This window comes from Buteo buteo, chromosome 20 (genome assembly GCF_964188355.1).
Source record: "Buteo buteo chromosome 20, bButBut1.hap1.1, whole genome shotgun sequence".
NCBI lineage: Eukaryota > Metazoa > Chordata > Aves > Accipitriformes > Accipitridae > Buteo > Buteo buteo.
The window spans coordinates 1840803-1862348 of record NC_134190.1 but is presented as its reverse complement, the minus strand read 5'-3'; the positions used below and the strand labels follow the sequence as shown (position 1 = coordinate 1862348).

Here is a 21546-nt window from a genome sequence, read left to right as displayed (position 1 = left end):
CTGTGAAGGTTCTTTGGGCACACTTGCCTCCATACCCCCTGTATCAACGTCTTTTAACAGTGCGCAGGTTTCTCTGAAGCACAGGTTGCACGTGTCAAATACTTTCAAAGCTACTGCCCAGCCAATTATTTGCTTTCAAAAAAATGCATTTTTAACATCCTCCAGTTGATATCTCTCCTGTCTCAGTAGTAGGCAGTGGTGTTAGCCCAAGGATGTTATTCACTAGCCCTTTGTCAAAGGCTTTTATTCCACTTCTAGACCCAAAGACCACAGGGCGATACTTGAGTGGTTTAATAGATGTTTATGGTACTTTATGGTACATTCAGATAACTTTTGCAGTTCTATTTTTGTAAGAGTGTGCAAAAGACCTCTCTCCATCGCAGGAGGATTCAGACAGTAGAAAGTGGGAGGAAGGTAACACATGTGACTGTGGCTAGCATTCTCTCTTCTGCTTCCCATATTCTCTACATATTGCCCAAAGGCCATTATCTTGGGGCCATGTAAGACTGCTCTTTCAAGCAAGTCTTTCTTTGCCCAGCTTATTTGGGTTCCTGAGCAGGCTTGCGTTTACCTTTTAGCATAGGTCTGTTTCTTAGTCGTATCAACTACAGTCTATAGTTGCTAATATCGTTAATTTAAACACTAATCTCTGAATTGGTATCTCCTTCCAAGTACAGATATGACAGGAGAAGCCTCTTCACCTGATCTTAAAATCTGCTTAATGGCCCAGGTTGAATAAAGGGTCCCGAAAGGCAAACCTCTGCCACAGGTGTGTGTTCCTTCCCTGCACCTGCGTCTTGAACAATTCTTCCTCTCTCTTGGGAAGGCAATAGGGCATCCTACCTGTTCAGCTTCATTAGACAAGGAAAAATAGCCTTCATGATGGTGTAGGTATTGGATATCTTTTTTCCCTGTAACACCTTACTTGCTTGGCAGTAAAATTAGCATGGCAACAGCATAGATTGAAAGTGTAACTGGAAGAAACAGACCAAAATGTCTTAGTACAAATTAGGATTTGGTGCTTGTTTGTTCTGTGACTTTCCTAAGACCAGAAGGAGAAGCAACTAAGTCCCCTCTCTGTGCCTGCACCCGAGCACGCATACACTGAACTACCTTGGGCATCACGCTTTCTATGTGAGTGTTCAGTCCCATAACCAAGGAAAATGTGAGTAGAGGGTATCATCAGTCATGGTGCTATTAGCACACAGTGTAAGGGGTCATGTTGTCTCTTAAATGAATGCATGTGCATGAATGAACTTGTGATTCATGATACCAAATTCATGATAATCCCAAATGGCAAATATTTGGGAAGACTTACAAACCAAAAGACAGACTTCAACATGAAAGTGGTTGGAGTTTCTTGGGTTTTGTAGGCTACCATGAAGCAATAGCAATCCTTTTTCTGGTAAATCCCTGAAGTAATCAGATTGTTCTGAGTGACCATTCCTGGATTTGGGTGTAATTACTGCCCATTTTGAGCTTTGAGCAACCTGGTCTAGTGGAAGTGTCCCTGCCCATGGCAGGGGGTTGGAACTAGATGATCTTTAAGGTCCCTTCCAACCCAAATCATTTTACGATTCTATGATTTTGCTGGTCCTTTAACATCATGCACCTTGCCTTTTTTGGCTAGATTCCTTTTCAATGACTCCCTCCTCCTGGTCCTGCTTCAGGGTTTCAGCTAGCCACTACACCATTCCCTTCATAAGACGACTAATGATTTTGTGGTGCGGTCTTCACCCTTCTCTCCCCATTGGCAAGCATGTTGATTAGAAAGGCCTGATGAGTTTCTGCTTACAACTTGTGCAAAATGTTTTGTTTTGGTATGGCGGTGCTTTGGTCAGGAAGGCTTGGTTCTATGAGTGTTGGTTTTTGAAGGAGGGCTCTTCCACCAAATTGAGCATGCGTTACTGTAGGGATTATCCTGGAACCATGTCATTTTGTTGAGAGTCTGGCACGCTGGTTAATGAAACTTATGTGTTAGTTTCTGCCATTGAATACATCCAGCAGGTACTGAAGAACCGAGGACTCTTCCTGGAAAGGTTTCTACAGCAAGCGTCTTCTGCAAATTGTGGTTCTCTTTAGTGAACCATAGAAAGACACAGAGAGAGGTTTTTCCCCCCTCTTGCACTTGTTTTTAAAGTGACGTTAACACTTGCACAGCCACTTCATGTATGTGCTGGCGGGTTTTCTTCTTGACTTTGGAAAAGAGCAGAATGAAAGACTAGCCATTCTGAGTCCCACAACTTTCGATGTCAATGTCTCATTTTTAAGAGCTACCTGTTATATTTGATAGCCTGTACAGAATGAAGCATACCACTCTGTAAGTGTCCTCTTAGCATTATAAACCACAGGTACTTCTGATAGTAAAATGTGATTGAATAAATTCCTCCAAACCATGAGATAATAGACTTCTTTTAAGTGACTAACAGCAGAATTTTAGCTGTACCGGTAACAGTAGCAGCCTTCAGTGCAGTCAGCTGTAGTGTTTTGCTAGCTTTTCAGTGGTACCCAGTAGTTGCAAGTAAAGCTTTGCTAAAGATACTATATTTGTTATTTGTGGTTCAATCCCAGAAAGCTGTCCTGGGAATCTCTACCCCTGCTCCAGCAGTTTCACGTGTTGAGTATTAAATGTTTATCTTTGATCCCTTTTATTTAAGGCTTAAGTTCTTTGCAAAGATTTCCATGAACATCAGAGAGCTTTGGGTCAGACTGCTAAGCAGTAAGGGGCAGTTGAGAGATGGGGTAGACTTCATGTCTGCCTGCATATTGATGATACTTCTTCTAGATTCTGCTTTTGAACACCTGAAATGCGTCTGAATGCTGAGGAAGAGCAGCTAGTTCAAACTCCTTCCAGACTGAACAGGAGGAGGCAACTTCCAGTAAGCAGGGGGAAGGGTTTTTGTCAGAACCCAGGCCTGCTTCTTGTTGTGGACATCTTCTCTCCAACTGTGAAAGCAGAAGTTGCATTACCAGAGCTTTTTCATATAGTTCTCTCAGTTCATGGAGTCTGTCAATATATAAACCTGTTGCCTGCTGAAAAAGCAGGTCTATTTTTCTTACTAGGCACAGGTGGAAGCACTGTGTCCTAATCACAGAATCATTTAGGTTGGAAAAGCCTTCATCTGTGCAGTTTCTGAGATGGCCCTGGTTTCTGAGCTGTCTCTCAAGTTGTACAGGCTAGACCATATCTCCAGCTTCTTCATGTTCAGTATTGTTGGTCTATCTTATTCCGGGCCTTGAAGAATGTTTCCTAACCTGTTACCCATTTAAGAGACTTGCTAAACTTCTGAAGCTCATCTTATGTTTCTGGCATCAAGCTATTCCTTGTGCTCCTTTTAGTAAATACGCATAAAATAGTCTTTGTAGGAAGAACTTTTGTTTCTAAGTCATTTAGGCACAGTAGAAATTTTCCACCCAAACTACATACTTTATTATGTTAGTATATGCCTCTATTGAGCACAAGTAGATCATCTTCAAATACACTTTTTGAGAAGGTAAACACTGTAATTGTTATTATATAAGGTTACTATGTATTACTTATACTATTGCTCTAATACCTGAAAATAAGCCACAAGTCTCTTGTGTTCCAGTGCAAAAACTCTCTAAATTTAATTAATAAGTTAGGAAATCAAAGAGCTCTGTTAAATGTATCTGTGCCTCAGCTTCCCTTTCCAATATGTGGACTTGTTTAGAAACACCTGAAGATCAGTTTATTGAAAGTACCATAGAGTGGTGGAGCATTTTTATTAATAATGTTAATACTGTTAAATTACACGTTCCATACTCAACAGAAAGAGTAAATTCATTATGTTGACCTTTTAGACAGTCCTTTTAAGCCCTTTCTGTTTTTTACTGTGATGCTGTACGGTTTTCAGCAACCGTATAGAGTCATCAGTGGTTTTCTGCTGCTTCACATTTAATGACCCTAACTAATTTTTGCTGGAAGCCTAATAGTAGAGTAAGAGAAAAGCCATGACTCAAGGTGAGTGTGCTGTTCCAGCTGTAAGGAAGAATAATCATGAATTCTGAACCTCAACATTTGGAGTGCACACTTGGAAATTAGCGGAGTGTTCTTGAAGATGGGTTTTGTTTTTGGAGCGAATGAAAGGAAATAGTTTCACATAGTGCGGTGACTTTGTAATGCCCTTCAGCTTTGCTTAGTGTTTTGTACTTGTGGTGATGTTTCTGTAGTGTGACGTTTTGTTATTCTTTTGCCGGTTATCCAGGCACAAGCTTCTTCAAGTTAAGTCTGTGCTTAAATGACTGAGAAAAGTTTGCAGAAGTAGAATCAAAAGGACCCAATAGATACTAGCTTCTGCATATCAGGTTGCACTAATAAATGCATCAGTCTATTCTTTGTACTCGGATCATGGCACAAGTATTATTTTCTTTTGATCCCAGGCGGGCAAAAGTGGGACAATATATTACAGTAGTGTTCTAAGGGTGAGTCTGTGCTGGCTGGCTCTGCCTGTGTTCCGTGGTGGCTGGACAGCAGCCAGGCTCTGGTCTAGAAGCTGTGCTTTGTGAAGCAGTTTTTTTCTTACTTCAGAGTACTTGTAAAATCATTAAAGTACAAATGTGATCCTTTTGAATGTCTGGGAATATATGCATTAGAACAGCTTAAAGGTTCTGTAGGGTCTTGAATGCCCTATCCTTAGTTTCTCAAAAGGTTCAAGGTTTAAGGACCTCACGTGAGCCTGCGAGTCCTCCTTGTTAGCATTTTGCAACCCCCTCTCAGTTGGTTCCTTTTCAAAGTGTTTGTTCACTTTTTGTTTTTGTGATACATGCCTTGTTTTCTTCAGCCTCCTTTATTTTTCTGTTAGAGTCAGGGACTTCAGAAGCATAGCAAACAGAACAGCTTCCTGATGACTTAGCTACTGCTATTTCATGTTGGAAAACCCGTTCTTTAAGATATGAACATCAGCATTTGCTTGGGTACCTTGGATAGTCAGGGGAATGAAAAACAGTGGTAGAAGGTGACTTCGTGCCTTCTTTCTTTCCAGTCTATTCTGTTATCAGCAGATTATAATTCTCTAAAAACTCTCTAAAAATATATTAAAGGATTTCCAGATGAATGTTTATGAACCAGGAATTGATCTTGCAGCCTTGGACCAATTTACCAAATCAGGACCTACTTTTTATATCACAGCCTGAGAGTTGCACTAAATGCAGTTTTAGTTTTTCAGATTGTAGAAAGCACCATGATTAGGCAATGCAAAGGTCTAAGATGATAGATTCACAATGCTGATCCCTATCTTTTTCCCAAAACTTTTGATCAGTTCATTTGCATGACCCTTTTGTGCCACTCTGTGCCAGACCAGGTATCGTCTGTACTTATAACAGTCAGCATAAAAGCTTTGAAGAGGGATATATTGTAGCTTAGTTTACAGAATTTAAATGTTCCATACCTGAACTGGAGCAGACTGGCACACCCAGTAATCCGGTAGTCCTCAGATGTGGTAACGTGCACACAACCAGAAGTACCCAGTACTGCAAAGGGTGGTGTGTCCTAGAAAGCCTGGAACTGGTAACAGAGGAAGCATCAGCAAAACCAGTTGAGTGATACAGTTTGAGAACATCCTTCTAAACACGTCCAGGGGTAGGTTTAACCTGTAGATACACAAGGCTTGCTTGAGCTCCCAGAGCATTCTTGTGATGATTGTGTGGAGCACCGCTAAGACTGTCTAGAACAGTAACGTTTCAGCAGCACGGTGATCTGTCTGAATCAACCTGTTGCAAGTAAACTATCCGTGGGATAAGTTAATTTATGCAGAGCTGCTATTGTCTAGGTTTCTTCTGGTAATCTGGCTAGTGCAGGTATCGGTGTTGAGCCTCAGCCCTCATTCAAGCATGCTGACTGCTAATGGTCCAGGATCGCCAGCACACACGGGTGATGCAGGCTTATGAAGGACCAGAAGAGGCCTGTAATTGGAGCAAGGAGTACAGTTGGGTTGTTTTTCTGCACAGAGAACCAAGAAGGAAGGAGACCAAAACTAAATTTGCATCTTAAGTGAGACTCATTGCTTTGCATCGAGAGTTTTGAACATACCTTTTTGTTTCTTTTCATGTCTTCAAGGCAGATGCTGGAGGTTTCCAGCTTACAGGCACTTCTGCATCATCCCAGAGAAGAGAACCAGTTCTCTGGTTCTGGGAACGTACTGCTGGCATAGCTGGTGTTGTGTGGTTTGTGTCTTTTGTCCGAGTCCTGACTGGTTTCACGTGCAGCCATTTACTGATTTGCAAGAACAGCACACTTGAACAGAAAAGCGTGTGCTTTCTGAATGAGGTTTGAACCTGACTTCTAAGTCCTTCATAAGCAATGAACAGGTAGATGTATTTTGTGGATGCAAGAGCCACTGTTACCCTTTTTTCAACTGAGAAGTCACTAAAGTGTTGACAGTCCCTAAAACAAAGTCAGTGATGTCTAGGGGCACAGCTGTCTGGTGGTGATGCATGCGTACATCTGTAATAATGTTTAGAGCAAAAGTTTGCGGGCTGCCATGTGGTGAGATACAGCTGTTATTAAAGGAGAAACTAAGAGGCTCGAGCTGATTCATTCCAGAGTCAGAGAAGGAGTCAAAGCCTGCTGGGGTTTGGGAGCTCAAGAGCAGCAGCTGCTACATAAAAATAAGCGTTACGGCTGCAGAACTTCCAGAAAGCTTTTCTTGCCTGAGAACTCCAATAACAGAAATTCTTGAAGATGTGGATGTGAGCGTCTGACCTGATTGTTCAGTGTGGAAGAACAACGTTTTCTAAAGGCTGTTTGTTTTAGGAAAAAAAAACATCAAAAGCAAGCAATTGTAAGCGTGTGGCTAAATGAACACTGAAACTCGCTCAGCTTCATCGGGATATTGAAACAGAGTGAGAAAAGAACCACTGTAAGGAAATAGCTTGTAGACTGAATTACCTTTTCAGCCAACACATTTCCACTCCTCCTTGGCTCCAGGAGTTCAGATTTCATTGAACCTGATTGTCCCCTCAGGCTCCTCCCTCGTGTTTACATTTTCATTTGCTTTTTCTGGCTGATACAAGTCTCATGCTTCTTTAGCAATTTACCTCCAGGAGCAGGAGCAGCAGCTGCGGCTCAAACAGCCGTAGAGCCATTTCTTGCCTTTTTAAGCTGAGGTGTTTGCCCTGACTCTGGCTTTCCTCTGTGCAGGGTTTTGCTTAGAGAATATGAGTTGATTTAAATGAGCCAATGATTGACTATTGCAGGAAGTTCCTGATCGTGCCTAGTAAAGAGGTAAGAAGCTTTGTTGTGGTTCAAGAGCTGGAAATATAAACCACGTGTATTTCTGTATGGATTTTATAGGAATTATATGGGAAGAGCTTGCAAGGAATGAGGGCCTGTGTTTGTTAGGGAGGGAGAAAGGAAAAGACAAGCACACATAAAAAGATTTAACTTAGAAGGAATGCAGCTCTGGACTTGTCCAGGTTTGCCTGAAGGTAGAAATATTTATTTATGAGGTTGAAAAAAATAATCCAGATCTCCTGTAATGTTTCCTGCTGCAACATGAACAAGGGTACAGTGTGCAAAGGTTTGTGTATTTGCAACCTTCTTCTTTTTGTTCAGGTGGACTGGGTCAGAGCGGCTCTTGCTGAATTTATGGTGTATGTGTTTATCTAGCTGGCTTGCATTTGTATGTGTTTTCACAAATGGTGAATGGACAGGGGGTGGTAGCTGTTGGGGACAAGTCAAAAGGCTGAAAGACTGAAACCTCTTTCTAACTCACAAGTCTGCCTTTGGGTATTTGGATTTCGAGGAGGGAAGTGCCAGGAAACACAGGCTTGGAAGGAAGCCACTGAATTTGGTATGTGTCGGTATTTCAGCTCCTAATTTTTATATAAGTTGCTCTTTGTGTATTAGGTATGGGAGTGAAAATACACACATACCCTTTGCTCTGAGGCTTTCATTTATAAGAGAGTCCCTGATACTGGTGGAGGGGGGTGCGTGTGTGTGTAAATCAGATTCAATGTGGGAATTTTGTCAGGCTTCAGCCTGGGCAGTTCAGGGAGTTGGAACAGCTCCTGGGAAGAGAGGTCAGGCTGAAAGAAAGTGGGCCCCTTCGGTTTGGTTAAGAAATTCCAGCATTACTTAGGTCTCCACCGTTGTGGACTTCCCTTGTTTTTTGACAGCTGTGCTACTCCCGCGTTTTACAGGGTGTTGCTTCCTCGGAAAAAATGAGAGCGGGGATTGAGCTGTGCATTGAGGTGAGGTATTGAATGTAGAAGGCTGCTGCAGCACCGTTGCTTAGCAAGGTGCACGGAATAAAACTTTGCATTGCTAGTATGGTTTCTCATTGTCTTTGGTCAAAAATATTCCCTGATATATGCATAGCTTCACTTTTGCAATTAAGTTGGTTATCACTTTTGGGGGGAAAACATGGATGAAGACCAGAGTAAAGTGAAGCCCGAAAGTCCCATTGCAGAGGTATTCCAAAATTACAATTTAGGAAAAGGTAGAATATGAAATGAAGGTGTTATGTAGTATGAGAACAACTTCAAAACTGTATTTTGGAGGTTTATAGTATTTGAATAGTTAATTTGTCCTGGTTTTATGAACAAATAAACCATATGTACATAGTTCTTATATGTGCATCATTTTTATATATACATAGCTTATATAGAGACCTTATATATATGTAAAATAGTGTACATAAATGTATTTTATACGTATATACACACATAAATAAAAATCTAAATCTTGACTATTTGCATGTTCTCTACTATGATATCATTGAACCTGTGGAGATAGATTTGTGGTGGTTGTTTCCATTTAAAATAAGTCTCATCTAAGTATTCTGTGGGTTACCCTGGTTCAGAAACATACCTTGGGCTGCCCAGTATAACATTTGAGTAAAACCACTGATGTATGTATGTGCTTCATAAATACAGACTCTGTCAACAGAGTGTGATACTGTATATTTAATTCCCCCCCCAGCAGAAATGCTATATTTTAAAATAAAATTACGATTTTTGCCTCATACAGCATTTCATATGCCTTTTAAACCAAGTTAGGAGGGAAAAAATTCTCAGTAGAGTTGATTTTTTACCTAAACTAAGTTGCGTTCTTTCCACTGGACTTGCAGTGACAAATTTTACACAAGTCTGAGGTAAAAGTAAATTCCTAATGCTGTTCAGCATCACACACCAGAATTTATTTTTTTTTAATCATTACTGGGTAATTACATGTAAGTGCTTGTCATAATTAAATAAAAAAAACCCCAAATTAATCTAAGAATGCTTTCCTACAACTGTGCAAATTTGAAAATAATTTAAATTTGTTATGTGCAATATCCATTGTGTTTTCATGATCAGGAGCTGCAAGTTAAAATATCCAGACTCCTCAGGAGCAGCTGGATTTTTGTTTAGCTGTGAGTCTCATTCTCTCATCTGTTTATAATGCAGAATGATAATTTTTTGGTGACTGTTTGAGATTTTAAAAAGGCAGCTGCCTACTAGAGCAAAATAGTCTAGTTGAAAGTAAATTGTTTTATCCCACAATCGCAGGTGTTTCCTTGTGAAGTCTAACAATATTGTATTCCTGTTTAAGTTCACAGCCAAAAGTCAGCAGGTCCCAAACATTTCTGTTTCCCGCTTCACTTGTAGACAGATAACATAATACGACTCCAAGTTCTAGCATAAATATCAAAAGTCATGTCTGTTCGGCTCACCATCCTACTTGTGACCGCTGCCACCTCTGTTTTGGGAGCCACTGCTTTGAGAAATTGCCTTGGGGATTTTTGAAGCTTGGCAGTGGGCCAGACTTTCAGATATGGAGACTTCAGTAGGACACGTAGATGCCACACTTTACTGATTACATTTGCCTTGTGCGACTTAAATGCCTTTTTTATATAGCCAGGTGCTCACTTTAAATGGTTCATGCAGGACTGGGAATGCTGGTAAATTGTTTGCTCATTTAGTTGAGTTTTTGGTTCTCCTCTCATATATATGCATTTCCTTCCAATTAAGATAATCTACGTTTATCAGATAATAATGCAGGGTGTATAAAATATTTCAAGCTGTTAGTTTCTTTCATTGTGAAGTTCTTAATAAGTGGTATACCTAGGCTTGTCGCCGTGGTTATGAACGCAGTTTGGCTGACGCTGAATAAGATAGTACTCGTGCCCCCAGCTGTTCAGGCCTTTTAATCCACTGGCATTCCGCATACCGGCAATCTTGAGGTGACAGGGTGAGACGGTGAAAGCCACGAAACCTAGTTGCCTGTTTCATGGTGCCGAAACATTTCACGGAGATGCTCGTGTGCAGACATCATCCCTTCTGCCGTGGTGTTCAGTTCTGACAGGGCTGTGTGACTCATTAGCACATGTAGTAATTGGGAAGCCCAGACAGCTCACAGGCGTCGGTTGCTTATACAAAGTGGTTCTAGTCATCTTAGGAGGAGAATCTCAAATTTCAGAGATTCTATTTTTAACAGCAACCCTACTGTAGCAAAAACATGGTTACTACTGCTGATGCTTCAGATCGGATTTATTGAGTTCCCCCGTAAAAATGAGATGTTTCCATATAGAGACTCGTGTGTGTAAGCTTTCCTCTCCTGGCCATGAACCCTTCAGTCTCTGAAGTTTGTTGCCTCTGTTCTAACCAAATCTTGTGTTGGGCCATCCTGAGCCAAACCCTGTGGGAAGCCCCAGAAGACTCTTCTTGTTCCCAGTAGTATCCCTCTGTCAGTCAGGCTTCTAATGAGTACAGATGCCATTCTTCAGTGTCGTAGAGATCTATACTTTTAAGTATTTTTGGAAAGCTCTGTTTGCAAAAAAGACATTTTCATTTATCTAGATGACAGGTTAGGGGAGGGAGAAATTCCTCTAGCAAAATTTTTCTTCCTTTCATCTGATTTACTTGTCTAAAACATTCCTACACCCTTCCATGAGGCTTGCTAGTTAACGCTAACTATTCAGAGAAACATGAAACTTTTTACAATCTCTTCTTAGTGTTCACTAGGAACTATAGCTCAGATTAAAACTGGGATTTGAGTAGTAATTAATTAAATGTCTTAGCCAGCAATGGGATCATTTGAGAGTTCAAAGACAGCCATTTAACTTCTACATTTAACAGAAAAAGATGCTTTTAAATTTACTTAAAAGACAACTCAGAATCCTGAAATAAGTTTTAAGTCCAAGCTTTGTCAGTCCAAGCACTGACACGTAAATGCAGTATGAAAAGCAAGTCTCTAAGAAGTGTAAATTGTTCAGAATTTGAAAAAAAACAAAACAAAACCTGGACAAACTCCTGAATAGTGTAAAGCTGTTCTCTCCAATCTGACTTTGGATTGGATACAAGTACCTGAGTGCTCTAATTTGCATGCTTAATAGATAAACAGCAAACAAAGATCATAAGCAACCCAAACCCCATCCTCTGCTGAAAGCCGTTTTCATATTTATATCCAAAGGTGCTAATTCTTAACACCATTAAAAATACATTGAGGAATTATTTTTGCACATTTCCCAATTTGTGTGTAGAGATACTGTACAGATGTTTAAAAAAAAATAAAAAATCACTTTTGAAAAAGGCTGCCTTTGTTTCGGATGGAAACATAAAGGGGAGACGAACAATTCTTGAGATTTATAATCAACTTATGTGACTGTAGGTTTGTTCTTTGTATTTCATTTTCTGTTGGTTTGGTTTGTTTTTTTCCCAAATGAAATGGCATAATTTTAAGTAGAGATGCTACTGGTAAGAACTCCCGTCTGTTCTTCAGAACTGAAGCTGTACGGTTCACAGCTGGGAGACCCCAAGATGGTTTGTGCTTGCTCAGCATTCTGGGCAACATGCATAATAAATTTGATAATTTTGTATTAGTGGAAGAGATACTGGGCAGGGTTATAGCTGAACCTTACAGAGTGCACATGTGCAAGACCCTTGGGTCAGTAGTCCACTGGCAGTCTGTCCGTCTTCTCATCTGTACTCCTGTCGTTGTGCTTGAAAACTGAAACCAGGGAAGTTAGACAGGAAGACTTCTTAATGGTTCAAGTGTACTAGTCCTGTATTTACTTAACTGTGTTCCCGTTCAGACCTGTAACCTCTGCAAGTCTCTTTTGTGTCAGAGTATTCAACTATTCAAAACAAAGCAGTTTTGTATTGTTTTCTAGTTTTTAAACTCAAAACTAAGCACACAGAAAAGACAAAAAATAAATCGCTTAATAGTTACTCTTACTCTTTGGCCTTTTTTTTTAATTATTATTTTTGCAATTTATTGTGGTAACTGTATTAAAAAATTCCACATGAAGCTCTAAGTGTGCTTCATTGTCCTAGCAGTAGTGAGAGCTTCTGAGAAATCACAGCATGGAAGAGGTTGAGAAACTGTCAACTGGCTGTATTTTCCTTAGATATGGTATTTTTTTTCATAAATACTGTTTTTAGATATCTGTACACAGACATTCAACCTCATGCATAGCAGCTCTTTTCACCATAGGATTTACACATCATAAACTTCAGCAAACTTCTAACAATTTGCCCACAGAGAAGTTCTATGGCAAGGGGAATTACTTTTTTTTTTACCCTACCCTGATGACTTTTTCTGAAAAGGAGTATTTTGGTCTTTTGCATGTGCTGTTTTTAAAATCAACATCAGACCTAGTCCTTAAAAAGTAAAAAGTTTAATTATTAGCTAAAATCTATTAAACCTATCATATAACCTCCAGTGTGTAAGTATTTTAACTGATGGAAACTTGGCCGTGTGTCCCATAATGAAGGCTTTTTCCAACCAGACCACTTTTCTTGCCATTGTAAACCGATGAATTCATTGCCATCGTGGGTACAATTTCTGAATAATGCTTCTTCTGAAATAGTGTGGCCTAGAAAAGCTTCCTAGTTCGGAAGCTGCATGATCACGATGCCATTTTAAGTATGTTTTGAAAACGTGTGGTAGAGTTGATGTTGAAACGCATTGGGCTCCCCATGGCTCTCTTGATTCTGGAACTGCCACAGATGTAGACTAAGCTGGTGGTTACCTTTGACAAAAATCTGCCTGTTCCTAAATTGTAATGGTCTAATTTTCTTACTTTCAAGCAATTCTCAAACTATGGGTAGGAAAAGTTACTCAGAAACTTCTGCTTAATATAAATGTTTTGGTAAATGAGCATGAAATCCTTTGAAAGTAGAACCACTCACTTTACTTTCTTGGCTTGGCAGACAGTAGAAATATTTAGTCCTAAAGCTTTTCATAAGAAACTGAATTAATTGTGTTCATTTTCAGCACTGGGCAAGAGCCCAGTAGCTGTACTCTACCTGACATTGGTCTAACCTGTGTGATGCGTGTGGAAGTTGGACAAACAAGTCCAATAAAGGATCATAAGAATGTGCCTCCCACGGCTTTGTTTCTTCTCCTTGGTCTATAATGTCAAGCAGGGCTTTAAAAAGCCCTGACACGCAGAGGTAGGAAAAAGCGGTTTGGATAAAATAAGCTGGATTCAAATAAACTCTTGAGCTTTTAAAATGTTCCAGAGGGAAATCGCTGTATTCGCTGTTTGGTTTTATCCTTTGCCAGTGTTGGTAGTACTGAAATAACATGGAAGAGATTATTCTCACAGTAGTATTTTTAACTCAAATGGATTTTTTTACTTCCTGATTGTATATAAAAATCTGCTCAAGTTTGTTTGTTTGGGGTTTTTTTCTGGGAAGCAAAAAGAGATTTTTTTCAGCAACTTTACCTACCCATTTTGTATGTATTTTGTATTTGTTATTGTTGAGTATAAATTTTATGTGACTCCTGTTAGCTGTAAAGCATAATATCTAAAATATTACATATGTGATGAAACATGTAGAAGTATGTACATGAAACATGTAGAAGTATGTACATAGACAATTCTAAGGCTGAGATTTTTGTCTCGAACTTGTGATTCTCTTGACTTTCTGCTGTATGTTTTGCATTCATTTTTTGTGGATTATTGAAAAGAAGTAATTAAGATAGGCTGGTGGCTGCAGCACAAAATAAAATCAATATATCAGATGAAAAAATATAGGATATGTGCCTCAAGATAACAAGCAGGAGCAGGGTTCATGGATGCCAGTAACAGTTCTGGGATTAAAAGCAATATAGTTACTTCAGTGAAGCCCTCCACTGAGTTCATTAGCCCTGTAAGAAGGAAAAGCTTGGCTCACCCAGTTTTTCTATGCGTAGCTGACATCAGTGAAGCGTGCGAAGTTGTGCTCATGTAACTGGAGGCAGGAATTTCTCTGTTCTCAACACCCAGCCTTAATAAACTCAGTAGATGCATTTTTCTGCAAAATTGTTGTACATTCTAAAGTTGTTCTAAACAGAAAGGAAAGTTCTAGTCCATATTTATTGTGAATGGTTATTCAAAAACGTTAGTTGAGTGAGTACCTCAGAGATCAGAAATAAAGTTAGGTTCTTCCCATCATTGATGAGGAAGGAGTTATACTCTGATTTTTAAGGGATTATGGCCTTTCTTACTAAAACTGAAATGTGAAATGCATACCAGATCCTCCACATGTGTAGAAATTTCATAGTCCAACATTTCCTCATTCGTGCTTTTGTGAAGAGGGAGGCCTTAGATGTATTCCAAGGACTGCAGCTCTGATTGAAATCCTGTTTTTCCCTTGCACCACCAAGAAAAAGGGTAAATGATTCTTCATAGTGTAGTTAGACCGACAGGTAGAAATAGATGAACTGCTAACTGCATGATATATGTTCAAGGCAAGTATTGCCGGTAGGTTCCTACCATTCTTGCTCTGAATGGAATGCATGGTAGCTGCCTCTCAAATTTCTAGCACTGCGATATGTAATTATTCAAATTAGTATGAAGAGTTTGTGGAGCCATCAACATGCATTCAAAACAGCATAAAAAGGGAGAACTGTGTTTGATCTTCAGCTATGAATGACCTGTTATATTTCCATTAAGAAAACTGTTATAAATGGAAATGTAAAATGAAAGAAGCTAATGCCGTTGGCTGATGTTGTATTTGTAGAGCTAGTTTAGTTTTGCAGAAACAATACCATTAGTATTAGCAGTACTTCTGTCGCGTGGTATGGCACCAGTCAAAGCCCTTACATAATGTCTTGTCCTTTTCTCTCCCTTTCGTTGTTACTTATCTCTCCGCAGTGCTGCACACCCAAGGTCCCATTGATGGTAGTCTGTATGCAAAAGTGAGGAAGAAGAGCTCTTCGGACAGCAGCATCCCTGGTGTTGCTCAGGGTGTTCCCGTGACTGGCAGTCCTGATCACAGCGATCACACCCTGTCTGTCAGCAGTGATTCAGGACACTCCACAGCTTCCATCAGGACAGACAAGACTGAGGAGCGCCTTGTGCCAGGAGTCAAACGGGGTCTGAGCCCACAAGAGAAGGCAGAACTGGACCAGCTACTTAGTGGCTTTGGTCTGGAGGATTCTGTCAACACCACCAAGGATATGACTGATGCTCGAAGCAAGTACAGTGGGACTCGCCACATAGTGCCAGCTCAAGTTCACGTGAATGGAGACACTAAACTGAAGGACAGGGAGACTGATATTCTGGATGATGAAATGCCTAATCATGACCTTCACAGTGTGGACAGCATTGGGACTTTGTCTTCCTCAGAAGGGCAGCAGTCCACCCACCTAGGGAACTTCAGTTGCCACAAGAGCAGCCAGAACTCACTTCTTTCAGATGGCTTTGGAAGTAACACTGGGGAAGAGCATCACAATGCTTTTGTCCCAGACCTGGGAATTGGCGTGGATCCCCTCTATGAGAGAACATTTGGAAGCACTGAGCCAAAGTCAACTCAGCAACTGCAACAGAATCCTTCTGTCTCACCCCAGCCTCAAGCCTACGGCCCAAGTAACTACTCTACTCAGACCTGGGTACGCCAGCAGCAGATGGTCACTGCTCACCAATACAGTTTTGCCCCAGAGAATGAAATCAGGGTTGGCATTCATAACGCTATGGAGAATTCGGGCAGTGTCCAGAGCCAGTCCCGAGTCCCGGACACCCCGACACGTGGCTCCAGCAGCAGAGATGCTGTGCAGAGGGGGTTAGGAAGCGTGCCAGCTGCTCCTGAAGCTGCAGAACATGCCGGTACCGAGAGTTTTAAGTCAAGGCCAGTGCCTCAGAGGGACACAAATGGCCTGGATCTAGGACGGAACGCAGGGGACTTGCCAGCTTCTCCAACTTTGGATATTGATCAGTCCATTGAACAACTGAACAGGCTGATCTTAGAGTTAGACCCTACATTTGAACCTATCCCAACCCGCATTAACACTGTCACCAGGGACAGAAATCAAGTAAATGGCTTCACCAGCCTTGATGTAGATGTGGAAGGGCTTGGCAGGAGTCCTGGCTTCCATGACAAATTAGAAGTCACAAACAGGAATCCCTCCCGGCATGGTAAGCTTTCGTAATACTTTCTGAATATAATGCTTTTCCTAGCACTTGTGTGTTCTTGATACGGTACAGCAGGACCTCAGGTCACGACTTAAAACTTTCAGGATGATTATCAAGGCATTATTTCTGATACCGTCATTACATAACCATCCAAGAAATGATGGAGTCAAACTGATGTAAGATAAGTGAGTTTTGCAGGTACCTGTTTTTTGCTTGAAAAAAGTACTGTTCAGCAAATTCTTACTTGTTATAGATCATCAGTTGGGATTTTTTTGCTGCTGTAAGTTTAAGTGATAAGGGAGCAGAATTCCTACAATTCCTACATTGAGACATTTTTAGAAGGCATCTGTAGTGAAATGGTTTATGATTTATGATTATATGGTTTTTATTATGTTGATTCTTTATGATTTCCACTTAAAGTAGGAGGAAAAGCTCCAAGAATTTTATCTTCAGTTTAATTTCAGACAAATTAAACTTCTATGCAGTATTTTCATAAATAACGTAATCTTTGTTAGCAAAGTATTTTACAACATACGCTGTCTGAAACTTTTTTTCTGTTTAAAAATTCAGAAGTCACAGTGCTTGCTTGTTATCTCTGCCTCTGATAGGATTGCAGAAATCAACCGGTGGATTTAAATACACAACACTTGCTGACTATATTGCCTAAGTAATGCTACTAGAATTAGCAGCTTTGCAAAAGGATGAGTAGTCCATCTCTGCTGAAGTCCACTGAAACCCTTCATTAATGCTGTAGCTAAAATTTGTGACAAACAAGCTCTTGCTGGTCTTGCTGTGATGTTCGGAAATTCTGTGTGGTCTAATTCCTCTGGCAGAACATAGAACCTTCCCTTCCTTCTTCCTCTTCTCCCTCTTCCTACCTCCAGTCGTGGTGCAATGAAAGGCTTGCTTGTGTCTCCAGGACTTGATGCAGTATCAGCCAACACGCCAGAATACGTGTCCGTGGGCTCATTGGACACAAACGAGCTGCTTCAGCTCAAGCCCAGTTGGATATGCCAAACCATTCGATGATGACTGTGCCTAATTAGTGTGTGGTTTCCATTAATGTGCAGGCCTATGTGATCAAGAATGGTGATTCTTGTAGAGAAGGTGAAATCACAATTTTGTGTTTAGGAGGGTAACTGAGGACTAAAGAAGTCCAGAAATACACGATGAATATATGTGAGCTGCCTCACTGTTTGTTTGCTTCTAATACATGGTATGCATTTTGTGGCTTTTACAGGATTAAATTCATTAGTTTGTAATTCTCTTGAATCTTTCCAAATGATTAGCTGATGGACAAATTGAAAATGAGATTTTTCCAGCAGGAGAGACATCTTCTTTTTGGTACACAGTTATACAGTAAAGCTAGGGTCATTTAGAATAAGCTGCCCTTTACAATTCTGTGTTTAAAGATATGAATCTGGAAAGAGATGTTTGAATTTTCCTTACAAATTCTGGTTGTCTCCCAAAGGAAGTAGGGGTCACTGTCAGTTCCTTTCTGTTTGTAAAGTCAGGGAAAGCAGGTAAACCTCCTGCCCTAATAAAGACTGGTGAGAATATGAGTTCTTCGGGCATGTTCTGGAAGAGGATTTGTTTTAAAGATAGTGATGAATTTGGAATTAAATATGAATATACAGACAGCATCTAGAATCCTGGGTAATTTTATGGGGGCAACAGGCCATAGTATGGAAGAGGAAGGAAGGAGTTAGGAGTCAGGAAGGTCCTTCACTTTTTGTCATGCCCTTGCCTTTGACAGGGCATTTGTCCTTCATCAGTCTGAGCAAGGGAAAAGGAGAGTTAATGTTTTTTCCATTTGTTTTTTTTAAACCTGTCTCGCAGAAATATTGAACAAGCTTACAGGATGTTTACATCACACTGAGCTTCAAACATAACCTTACACATACTGATCCCTAATCCATGTCCAATTCAAGTCAATAGGAGACCTCTTCAGTGGATTTAATTAGACATAGAGTATATGTCTCCGAAAGTGAGGTGGCGAACACAGTTTGTATGCTGAAAGTGGTGTGTAAGTGCTAATTGCTATCAACAGCAACTCTGTTTCTGACATCGCATTTTTTCCCCATACCCTCTATCTCTGCTCCAAAGCAACACCCACATTCCTACTGAAATCATGGAGTCACAGAGTGGTTGAGGTTGGAGAGGACCTCTGAAGATCATCTGGTCCAGCCCCCCTACTCAGGCAGGGTCACCTAGAGCCAGCTGCCCAGGTCCATGTCCAGATGGCTTTTGACTGTCTCCTATCTACAGCCACCACTCTGGACAGCCTGTCCCAGTGCTCGGTCACCCTCGCAGCAAAAAAGTGTTTCCTGATGTTCAGAGGGAGCCTCCTGTGTTCCAGTTTGTGCCCATGGCCTCTGGTCCTGTCACTGGGCAGCACTGAAAAGAGCCTGGCTCCCTCTTCTTTGCACCCTCCCTTCGGGTATTTATAGACATGGATGAGATCCCAAACACACTTTCATTTAATCAAGAATTCACAGGAGGAATGCCATTCAGTATTTTGTGGACAGTTCTGCACTCTACCAAATCATGGGTACTTCTGCATGATGTTTTATTTCAGCACACTTCTCTGGCAAAAAGGCTAATTATTTAAGGGACAGTCAGGAAGCGAATCAACTGTTTCTTGGGTCTTCACGCCTTTTCTTAAATTTTTGCTTGGAGGAAGTACTTATTCTAAAAGTAAATAGTAAAAGTATTCTAAAAGTACATTTTTACTGACCTGAAGTCAGATTCTGTTGAAGTTCTCACAAAGCCTTTCACTGACATTAGAGACTTAAGGAGGGAGGTGGCAAGTAAAGGGATACCCTTGCATTTTTAGGGCCCAAAATAAATGAATGAACTGTATCTAGAGTTTAAGCACTGCAGAGAGTCTAAAATGTATGGAATCCAGGATATAAGATGCAAGACTGGAGGCTTGTGTTGGCCTCTAGTCTTGGCTTATGTCATTGAGATTTATGGGCCTCATTCTAGTCATATTTATAGTGACTTAGGATGTTTATGTTTAGGAAAGTTTCCTTTAAAAGTTTAACCCTTAAAGTGCTTTCTCTTAATTTTCCTTCTCTTTTTCAGGGCCTTATGCTGTCAGTGTAGTTTAGGTTGGTTAGCAACTTCTAGCCTTAGTAGTGTCTTGAAACAGGGTGCTAGGATAAAACTGTTGGATATTCTCAGCTGAAATCTGTTTGTGGTGGTCCTTGTTGAGAGGTTATAGTTCATTTCATCAAAGGCAGCAAAACTGAATGGGTGCTTTTCCTTTCCTCCAGCTCCTAATTTGGGGGGGGGGGGGGTTTACTAGTTTACATTTCTGGGGCTGTAGGCTAAAGCACCATCATTTTCAACAACTGCTGCTTCAGAGGATGGCATCTTCTGGTAGAAGAGGCAGAGTAGGAATATTAAGGATTTAGATATTTTAATTTAGTCAGGACCTTCAGGCAGCTGAGTGCATTTGAGTGCCCTGAAGTTTAAAGACCTCTACTCGTGGTTAATATAGGTAGCAGTGTCTTGAGGAGTTTCCCTTGTGTAATGATCACGTGCCTTGCTCTTGAGTGATAAGCAGCAATTTTAGATGTGTGTTGAGTCCCTTGCCTGCCCTCCGAACCCTTTGAGTATATTCACTGTGATTAACAGTGCAATTTATGTTGTGTGTAATGCGATTGAAATGCAGCAGAGTGTTCCCAGGAGAGGTGGCCTTACGCTACCTCCGTGACTCTTGGACACGCGTTACCCCATTCATCTCTGCATCAGGTCTGGTAGCTCTGCAGCGGTGGGGTTTGTTGGATTAGCTTGTTAATTTAATGGTTTGAAGGGTTAGTTCCCTGTCAGATCAAAGAGTTAAACGTGCAATGTAGACAGGTAATCACTAAACACCATGTGCAAAAAGAGTGGTGAGGGGACATGGCTGGAGGTGGGGGGCAAGCAGAGCGGCCACCTTAGCAGCCTGTAAACCAGATAGAACAGGTTTATTCTGAAACTGTGTACCTATATCTTTGTGATAGGACCTGATCTGTAGGAACTTCACTGTGAGGAACACAGTTACTCCATTGTATTAGGAAATTATTCCATTAGGAAATTATGATTAATACTGGGGCAGAGGTATAAGAAAGGTAAACTAAGTGTTTTAGGGCATTAGCTCCAAGGATTCACCTGTCATTTTCTGCATGTGCTTCAGCATGTGATACTGGAGTAACTAACATAAGAATAGCATTTAATTAAACAAAAGATTTTTTTGAAAGAAATATTCCTTTGCATAGCTTTAGCACAATAATAATTTTTTAAGTTTGCCTTTATCTCAAGTGCTAAAATGTTCTGACTTTCGCAAGTATCATTCAGTTTATACTAGTAAGAGCTTGATCTTAAAACTGCCCATGGTTCGAAAGGGAAACCAATATGTATATGTGGCATGTTGCCACCTCTGCTTGGGACTAGGAGGTTACCAGCACATACTGATTTTTCCAAATGCTGTAGGAATTATTTATTTACATATCTGGACTTGCCTCACAGCTGTCTACAGAATCATTTATGCATGGTGTGCCCAAAACAACAAGGGGAAAAAGCAGTTTGGCTGAATGAATGTTAAGAATGAGGAAGACCTGCAATGTTTTTCCATTGATAGATCATCTGATGGAAAGGGAGCATTCTAGCTGCAAGGAGAAATTTTGAGTTGGGATGGTCAGATGGAAGCAACAGGACTATAATTTCATGTCTCATCTGAATCCAGATGATGGTCGTAGTTCTGAGCGTAAAACAGATGTTCTGATACGTTCTTTCAAACTCTGCATAACATTTCAAAGGAGTAAATCCAAAAGTGTAGTGCAAACATCACAATATTCTGCTAGGCAGACAACTGAATATTGGAAAAGTAACCTACTGTTTGCAGAAGCCCCTACTGCCTTCCAAGCCTCAGCTGTATGAGAAAATTGGTAAAGAAACTGAAACAGCAAAATTAGTCTATTTTGACTGTGAGTGGGAAAAGGAGCAGCAAGCCTAAAGTTTGAGAAACAAGGAAATACTCTTTATTAGCTCCCTTCCTTTTTCAAACATGCTTGACAGTTCACTTGTCTTTGGGGACCATAGGTATGCTATATCTATGTGAGGAGAGGTAGAGAAAGTGGCCTTGGGGTATGCAGGTCTGTCAAATGCTCCAGAGTTTCTGTGTACAAACCCAAGCCCTTACAAAGTCTGTTGTCTT

At 40.6% G+C, this 21546-nt stretch overlaps 1 protein-coding gene across 11 annotated transcripts in view; it reads left to right on the top strand.

Moving 5' to 3' along the window:
* TNS3 (tensin 3) overlaps positions 1 to 21546 on the top strand; it is a 241833-nt gene that overhangs the window by 150047 nt on the left and 70240 nt on the right. For all 11 annotated transcript variants that reach the window (XM_075052342.1, XM_075052341.1, XM_075052340.1 and 8 more), the window contains one exon: positions 15087 to 16346. In XM_075052342.1, the coding sequence (XP_074908443.1) occupies positions 15087 to 16346 (1260 nt within the window). The remainder of the gene's footprint in view (positions 1 to 15086; positions 16347 to 21546) is intronic.